At 44.7% G+C, this 9,401-nt stretch overlaps 1 protein-coding gene across 1 annotated transcript in view; it reads right to left on the bottom strand.

Moving 5' to 3' along the window:
- Positions 1-5,607: 5,607 nt before the first annotated feature.
- MYO18B (myosin XVIIIB) overlaps positions 5,608-9,401 on the bottom strand; it is a 183,580-nt gene continuing 179,786 nt past the window's right edge. Inside the window, exons 41-42 of the mRNA XM_077834845.1 lie at positions 7,363-8,615; positions 5,608-5,735 (exon numbers count right to left, since the gene is read on the bottom strand). Coding sequence (XP_077690971.1) covers positions 7,364-8,615 — 1,252 coding nt within the window. The 3' untranslated portion in view covers positions 5,608-5,735; position 7,363. The remainder of the gene's footprint in view (positions 5,736-7,362; positions 8,616-9,401) is intronic.

Raw genomic sequence — 9,401 nt, 5'->3', positions numbered from 1 at the left:
AGACCACAAACAATATTCCATCAGCTTGGACTGCCATGGGGCCTTCTCTGCTAGCTCACAGGAGAGCATATTAGAACTCTGGAGAAGTAACAAATCCAGTCAATAGTCCTGCTGGTAAAGTGCCTTTTATCTCCATTTTTTGGTGCCTGTGTACAACTGACATCCTGCCAAAAAAGCCATTTGCTATTTCTTCCTTCCCACCCCCTTTTTCTCCAGAGGATGTGGTTTTCTACACTCCCTGCACTGAAGCAGTGGGTTCCAAGGAAAGCAATGCAAATGCTGTCACCTGGAACATTTATACCTAGCCTGGACCAAATATTAGTGACTGCCTTGCAATTAGACCAGCTGGTTTTGCTGCCTCATAGGGCAGGGGAAAGGTGTGTGTGTGGGGGGGAGGGTCTGACTATTAGCAACCTTTTAACAAAGCATGCTGGGAGTGGGAAGAGTCTGGGGCCTATATAACACAAGCTCTTCTATTTCTCAGTCACTGCTAGGATAGGCAACAGCGGAGAACAATGTGCTGGGAGGATGAGGGGAGGAGAGACAGCACAGGAGTACAAGGAGCAGGTACTGTGCCTAGAACATTGGACATGTTATTATTCATCATCATTGCTCGTTTTCTAACCCCACGATTGTGTAGGACCAACTTCTATCGGCATTGGTGGATACCTGGACTGCCAGGTCTAGGTCGTTGTACAGATGGGGAACCAAGGCACAGAGCGGCTAAGTGACTCACCCAAAGTCACACAGAAAGCCTGTAGCAGAGCAGAGATTCATATTAATATTATTTATTTGTATTACTGTAGCCCCTAGTCATGAACCAGGACCCTACTGTGCTGGGAGGGGTCTGCTCACTGAAAGAGCCTATGGCCGCTATAGAGGGAAAGTCTTCAGATGCGCTGAGTACTATGTACTCATGGGGAACTGGGGTTGAATATGATTTGATGAGTCAGCGCCTGAAATGAACAACTTCTTTGAAGGGCAGGACATCTTGGTTCACTGGTAACAACACCCTTCTTTTGGGGGATCATCTTGCCTCCGCTCCTCACTTTCTATTTAGCCCAAAGGCCCTGGTTCAGCACCCACATATTTACCTTCAAGCACATGCCTCCGTCTAGCCCTATTCAGCAAACCAGTGAAGCATGTGCTTGACTTGGATGTCAATGCACAGAACTTGAAGCATATGGTTTAAGGACTTTGCTGAATGGGGCCCTAAATGCAGATGTCCTGGTGCCAGGGATCCTTCCAGTCTGGAAGGGTTAAAATAGGAAATATATATCCAAGGGGACTGACTCATCTCTCAGACCATGAGCACTTACAAGTTTTCTCAGTGTTTGATTCAAGATGACTGAAGTTAGTGTCGTCTGCCTGGCTTGACAAATGAAAGTAACGGTGGTGAGAAGCTGAAGTAGTTTCTCACAGGGTCCTATTATGACTAAAAGCAGTGACACGGGCAGCGTATGACTATGCAGTGCCTCTTCTCAGCATTATTTATAAGGTACATTATAATGTGTCAGGATATTCCTTGTACATAATGTGTGGGAGAAATGTGGGGGCCGGTCTGAGGCTCAGCTTCTTTCAGTTGTGATGAAGGACTGAATAGGTGCTAAGATTGAACATGAGTATAGACTGGGCAAAGTGAGCTGTACACCTGGCCATTAGCCGTGCTCTTAGGTGAATGTTATGGTGCCCTATATGAATGGGCCAGTGGGTTCTAACCAACACTAATACTACAATACTTTGAGATCTCGGCACTTTTCTAGCACCTTTCATTCGATGCTCTGTGCAGACGTTAACTAATTAGACATCACACTGCGCTGTGTGGTAGGTAAGAGAGATATTTTCCTTGCCCCTGAAATGCAGCAGCCTCTGGAGTGGGGTGGGGGAATTCAGTAGCAGGTAACACTGCAGCGCCACGCTCTGCGGAAACATAATACCCTCTCCAACTGCAACTCCCTGGGACAGTGTGCGAAGGCAGAATGTAACCACTGTGGTTCGTAGTCCTGTCCCAGCGACAAGTGCAGTGGGACCTTTCATCGGTTTTACTCTCACCAGTGTGGCACCTTGTAGTAGCAAAGTGCTCTCTCAATCCTGTGCTGGGATGGCCATTTTGTATTGAGTTAGAGTGCACGAATACCAAAGCATGCAGGTGTGCATTGGAGGCCTGCCCTCCGTGGCCCATGAGATGGCAGCACAAGGGGCCGTACCTAAGGAGGTATCACTATGCCCAGTTCAGCACTCCCTAATCCATGCAGGGAAGGGATGAGCTAGGATTTGGCTTACAAAGCAAAATACGTCGCAAACTTCAAAAGTTTCAGAGGCTCATTTTCAGCTTTGCCTGGAAGTGTAGGTCTGCTTTTGTCTGCATGGAATCACCAAGCCTTGCTCCTGCCTGCAGCCATAATAAACATGTGGCAGAACTCAAAATGCAGGCAGGAAAGTTGGGTGAATACATCGGAGACAGTAAAAACCCAAAACAAACTCCTTTCAGAATGCTACCTCAATAACTCCCTCGAATGAGGTACTGCAGCCATCTCCATTGCTTCAGCCTCTGTTCTTCCTTTTGCGTCCCCAGCACCGGGGAACTCTGTGGCATCGTCCAATATGTGCAGGCATGTGTGGAAGTGGGAGCCACTTAATCTAATTCGCACTGAAAAATTGCATGAGAACCCCCTCTCCTCATAAATTTTATGCAGATGCTGAATTTCATTAGGCAAAAGTCCCAGGCAAACACAGGGATCTTGACATGTTCAGTCTATTCTGTCCTGTTGTGTTTTTTTCCCAGAGAGCTATTAGCTATAAAAGCTGCCCAGAGGTTCAGGCTGGTTTGAAGGATAGGCTACACACATTTCTCTGTTCTGAAATACACAATCTGTGATTTTTCTTTTTGTAATATATGAATGAAGAGGAGGAGGAGGGGTTGAGGTTTTTTTAAATCATTTTTTCGTTTGCTTCCCTCTTTTTTCTTAGAGTGAGAACTGAAAAAAGACATGGTTCCATTTCAGAAATTGCAAAGGCTATAATGAGTGTGCAGCGTATTGTGGGGATCCATTTTGTCAGTTTTCAAGGGAAAAGGATCTTAAAAAAAAAAAGCCATGATTTCTTAATGGTATTGCACTGAGAACTCTGGAGGAATTTAATATGCCCATAAAAAACCCTTTTAATGAAGAACTCCACCAGGAACACTTTGAATACGTTTCGGCTTTGAAAGCAGGACCCTTTTTTCCGAAGGTAACATATGCACCTGATGAACTGCTCCACAGCCTGAAATCATTCTAATTGCGCAGGCCATGAGACCTACTTACCCCAACTCCCAGGGGTGTGGTAAGAGTTTCTTAATATTTGGAAAGCACTGTGAATGTGGAAAGCTCTCACTCGTAGTAATAGCAGAGTATATAATAGCCCCTACACCCTGGCCATGCTGGAGTTTAATGCTTTTCTTACTGTTGATCCTCGGCTAAACACTGAAAATTTGCACGGGTTTGAATGCGACAAAGGGACAGAGATGGTTCCTGCTCTGAGGAGCTTAAATTCTAAACAAGGAATAATAGTTACTATGAATGGAACAAGCAATGGTGCCGGGTGGCTTGGCTGCAATGTTCCTTTGGAGTCCTTGACCATTCTGGGCAGCCTGTGCAAATCCCAAGCATTGCGTTACCAGGCATTTCAAATCAAATACGCATCAGTGTTTCCTTCCACTAAAGGCAAAGTGTCCAACAAGGTCCCCCTCTGAACTCCCTCACATAACCATTTTACCTGGACTGGGAATCAAGCTGTGCTCAGAAACGAGCTGGGCCAGCTGCCAAAGTCATTAAAAGCAGAATGCTAGGAAGTGACAGCATATGATTGCTGTCCAGCTTGTGACAAAAGTAGGTGCAGCGCCATGCTGGGGGTGAGCTGGCAAGAAAAGTTTCAGCATTGCACCGTAAACTCCACACTGAACATCCACCGGCCTTGGCCTGGAGGGGGCTAGTAGCACCTGCTTTTCACCAGGAGAACATGTCCTTGTGCATCTATGTTCTTTGCTCTAACACATGAGTTTTGCTGGCCTTTCCCTTTCACGCTTTCATGTACTACTCACAAGGCTGTGTGCAGAATGGCGAAGGGGGGAGTGTATTCCTACACGCGCTGCTGTATGCTCTCCGTACTGTTATTTGTTGTTCAATCTGACTCTAATAATATTCTTACTTGATAAGTATAAAATCAGCCAGGCATTCGTTCTCCGCTAGATTGCAAGACAGAAATACATGATTCTTCTCCAGTCCATGGTGGTGACAAACTGACGTTCCCGCGAATACCTCGGGGTGCATCATGAACGGGGCTGCTCTCGCCGAGCGAGGAGCACGAGTTTGCCATCAAGCCACGTCAGACAAGACACAAGCCAGGATAGTCAGAGCATTCACAAAGCTTGCAGCACACAAAGCACAGGTTAAAATAAGCCCCATGGTCCACTAGACCGTAGAGTTAGAGATGAGCCCATGACACTACCATGATCATGATTGAACTTCAGCCCTTACAGATGAGCTTTTTTAGAGCCATTTTGTAAGGTCAATGGCAAGTATCTCATTTAGATCATTTTTATAGGTGGAAAACCTACACAATGGATTGGTTTTGCTTCCAATAATGGGGGGGACATTAACCAGGTGTGTTAAAATTGTGTGGCAGTAATCAGAGATAATCTATGGCACTGCACAATTCTTCCATTATTTCCTTTAGAAAAATGCACCAGAACTCAGGAAAAGTTACCCTGGGCCCAGACACAGGCATGAGGAAACCCGAACATATCAGGTGTTCTCTGCTGGCAGAGAGGCGGTGCTAAGGACTGCACAAAGCCAGAAAGGAGATGGAAAAGTTTACCTAGTTTTGTGCATATTGTAAACATCTTTGTGTAACTGCTTAAATGAACCCTAATATGAAAGTTTTGCAGCCATCTGTGAGAAAGAAAATGCTTCTTGCTACAAAGGTTTAATTTAAACTAAAAATGCAGCAGAAAAGGAGTGTGAGGAATTCTAAAGGCTGAAACACTGAAAATTGCCTAAGTGCAAAATTTCTGGTGATGCCAAAAAGTATTTAGCAAATGAGTTAGAACACCCACCTAATTCAACCTTACAAGAGCCAGTCAACGTGCCAGCAGATTGAAAAAGTGTCTTAGACATTGGCAGTGAAAGACATTTTCTGAAGAGCTTCACAGTTTTGCTACAAACACCTAGTAAAATAAACCCTGGAAGTTTTGCCCTTTCGTGGGAAGCTAGAATTTTGAGTGGGATCATTAAAATGCACAGATTCAATGACAGAGCAAAAATCTATTTGAAGTAAAAGTTGCCAGAAACTTTGTTTATTAAGACTTAAGTGCAGATGACACTAAGGACCCCTGTATACACTGAGAAATGTCCCCTAAAGCTCCCCGCGGCAGCGGGCTGCACTTACGTATTGGTGAACTTTTCAATACATGCATTTTGTTTTCAGCTGCCTGTTCTCAGTGCAAGGAAAGGAAAGAAGAGAAGAGACTTAAGTCAAAGAAGCAAATATTTTATTTTGTATAAAGCAAGCAGAGGTCAGAACACAGCTTCCCATTGTAGTGCACATCGAATCTCTGTCTCTCATGTCATTGTGCTTTTGGTCAGGAAGAATAGCATGCTGCAGACAAGAAGGAGCCAATGAAAGCCACCTACGTATCTGTCTTCTAATAACCACGAAATTATGAATGCTTCAAACAAGGTCTCAACTTCTGGGAACTAAAAAATGAAAAAGATGTATGAAGAGGCATGTTCAGTGACACGGTTCATACCGTGGATTCAGGACAGAACAATGCTCAAGCTACCAGTTGAAATGTAACTGCAGCTACTGATGCCACAGTCCGTTCAGAGAGGACGACTCCCGTGTGGGCTTGGCCATACTGAGAGCCACTCCCTGGTTATTCTGTAGAGTTTCCTAATGCGAACAAACATCTGTCCTTTCTTTGCTAGCTGACAGCATCGAGGGCTCATTCATTTAAGTTACGTTTCTCCTTTTGGGCACTCCTACTCTCATTTCCGAGCAAAGGGCATGCTTTTTCGGCTGGTTGATGTTACTGGGCTTCATAGTTTATAGATACCACTTGCTTTATTAAAATGAAGTCTGGGGGAAAGTGGGACATCTTATTATGCAAATGCAGCTTCCCATAAAGAAATATTTTATTAAGACCTCCTCCGCTCCTGTGTTGAACAGATTTGGTCACAGCTTGACATCCAATAAGTTTGTCTAAAGGCTGCATTTTTACAAAACATTTTTCTAATCTATTTTAAACACAGTTCCGGTTATGATGCATTCATTAGAGAGTCTGCTTTCAAACCTGGAAGCATCAAAGGCAGTAAGAGAATTGCATCCAACTGGTTGTCAGAATCAAACACTGAATACAGGAGGTAAGAGTGACTAGAAGCAAAACCTACATTCTTTGGAGGGGTGTGTTTCGGGGCTCAGGCTCGTCAATGTTTTAGATTAATAAAACAAGTAAAATGGTAGAGGTGCAGTCTCAGAAACATTCCAGAGACACTCGATGTAATAAAATGTGAGAAGAGCTAGGTGATGATATTACAGTGAATAGGTAAGGGCGAGGGGCTAGGGGAGGCTCAAAGCAGTCTGTTCAGAAGAGATTCCCTTGCTCTCCCATCACTGACAGCAGTGCAAAGGGGGTGTAAAATGCAGCTAGCTCCAAATGGTGGTGCTTCATGCCCACCGTGCACTGGTGTTAATGGGGAATTGGGCTCCCTGCAGGACACTTCCTCCTCTAGCCGGGTGCAAAGCAAAGACCAGGTTCTTAAACTGCTCACTTGGGACCAGATCCTGCTTGGTCCGTAGGCAGTGCAAGGGTCAGGAAAGGGCAAGGAGCCTCCCTTTATCCCTTGTACAGCCTGTGTCAGGGCCAAGCACAACGGCACTCCGTGTGCGCAGGGCAGCTGCATGGCCTGCTCTCTCAACACCTCGCAAATGGGGTTGCTGGGGGGAGCCTTGGTCCCTCCCTTCTGCACACTGGCCCCTGGAGCAGGAGCAGCACATGGGAGAGGGGAGGCGTATGCTGTCTTGGGGCTACTTCTGCTCTGGCCAGAATGTAGCCCTAATTTGGTATGGAGGGACCACCAAGGGATGATTATTCATTATGTTAACATTATTTATCAATGAAGCCAAGTAAAAAGGTAGATTCTGGTCAGAGTTTTGCTTATTAGCCAGGACTAGGCTATTCCAGACTAGAAGCCTCTGGAGAGAAGAATTTGCAGTGAAAATACTGGCAGAGCCTCTAGCTCAGGGGCACAAATAGCAAACCTGTAACAGCTGGCCTCAGTTAACCGTACAGACGGGTCATGGTTAGAATATCAGCAAGTTTACCTTAATCTTTTCCTAGATATTTCATCATAATGCTATTTACGTCATCCTCTTTCCCTTCTGCCTCCCATCGCCTTTCATCTTTAGCACCTTCAGTAATTAGTTTTCCGACGCATCCTTCACCTTCTGGTCTTTGAATCTTTGGTCGGCTCTTGACGCTGTCAGCACTTTTAAAAGAAATGATCGAGCCAGAGGATGAAGATGAGTCAGAGAGGTTTCCAGCATCCTCTTTGGCCTTTGAAATGCTCTTTATTTCAGACAAAACAGTGCTGCCTGCCGTAGCCTGGTCTTCAAAATGAACGCTCACTGGCCTCTGGCCTTCTCTCCTGTCCTTGTCAGGTCTGGACAAACTGCTTGTTGACTGGGATTTTCGAATTGCTGGAAGGAAGTCATCAAAATCAACATTTGTTCTCCTTTCATAGTTGAGAATTGGTATTTTCCAAGTGAACGGGTCGCTTTCCTTTCCTTCAGCCATAACATCACGGAACTGCTTATTCTGAAATACCAGAGACTCTTTCCCCAGATCAGCATTGGCTGTGTCCTCTAATGATGGCTCAAGGTAACTCCTCCATGGCTTAAGTCTCGATATATTGAACGCATCTGCTCCCACAGCTGGTGAACTCAATGTTAAGCTGGAATTATCAATATTGTGTAGGAGTGAGTCACAAGAGCCAAACTTTGATATTCTTTTGAGAGCTGGGGAGCGCGCTGGCTCTGTGTTCTCAGATGATATGCATTTTAAACTGGATGAACGCACTAGGCTAGCTCCTGCAGGCACTCCTGTACTTTCTGTACGTTCATTGACTCCAAACTTTATTGGGAATTCATCATCCTCTTTGAAAGTCCTGCATCTTCTCAGGGAGGAGGCACCAGTTGTTTGGTAGATTGGCAGGGGAGAGGTATCCTCTAATCCTAATGTTCCCTGCTCTTTCTCTGTTGCCCTTTTCCTCCTCAGCTCTTCTACATATTCAGAAAGTGCAGATGAAGAGCTTGGAAACTTCTCTTCTGCTGTAGGAGTTGACCTCCTTCTCATCACAGATGGAGATATAGCTCCTAATTTATCCATAGCTTTTTTCTGACTGTCAGTCTCCTCCTCATCCACAATTCTTCCTAATTCCCATCTTTGAGTGCCAACTAAATGACTCACATCCTTGACAAAATCTGTCTCACCCATAGTTCTTCCGTATTCCCCTTTCCGAGCACTCAGTGCAGAAGCTGGTCGGTTCGTTTCTTGATCTTTGATTTCTTTGTTCATCCTAAGCAACAACGGAAAGAGACACATTTTAGTTTAAGTTACATGACTTGATGTAGCCGCAACGTCAGTCAGAAAGGCCATGTCCTGGTATCCAGAAACCTGTTCTTACCTTCGCGTCTCAACTGAACCATTGACTCTACGTAGGAATTGCTTATTGCAGGTAAACGAACTCTAGCTGTTTCATTAAATGACACTTTTGAGCATAACTGAACTCAACATAAATGTCTCTGAGTAAACTAGAGAAGCTAAAATGATTGACTCAAGGTAGATCACATCACAGACAGTGTACTTCATCAATCTGACATACCAAGACATGCCTCAAAATGGGTTGCTTTCTCAATAGATTTTAGCAATACATGGGATTTATTTGATTTCTGTCACTACCCAAAGATGATACACTGACTCTTCATGAAGCTGAATTATAGCGCACTATCCCAATGTTACTGCATGGTATGTTTCTCCAGTGCTTCCTTTGGTAGGAGGAACTAATTATGATCTCTAAGAGCAAAATAAACGCCTGGCTATGGGCTGGATATGAACAGCACACACAATGGGACAAACTCCTTCCATTCGGGGGTATTTCAGGATTTGCCTTGATGAAAACAGCTTTTTAGAATGGAACATAAGCCAAAATCAAAAACCTGCTCCCAGGAAACAGGAACCTAGCTGTGATGTAAAATTAGACTCCAATGAAAGAGCAAAGCAAGTGGAGCTAGTTAACCTTTGCTTTATCGAACGTCATCTATTGCCCTTTTAAAACCAGTGCAATTTGGGGAGAATCCATTCA

This window comes from Eretmochelys imbricata, chromosome 15, assembly GCF_965152235.1.
Source record: "Eretmochelys imbricata isolate rEreImb1 chromosome 15, rEreImb1.hap1, whole genome shotgun sequence".
Classification (NCBI taxonomy): domain Eukaryota; kingdom Metazoa; phylum Chordata; order Testudines; family Cheloniidae; genus Eretmochelys; species Eretmochelys imbricata.
Note: the sequence above shows the minus strand (reverse complement) of the source record. Positions and strands in the feature narration are given on the sequence as shown.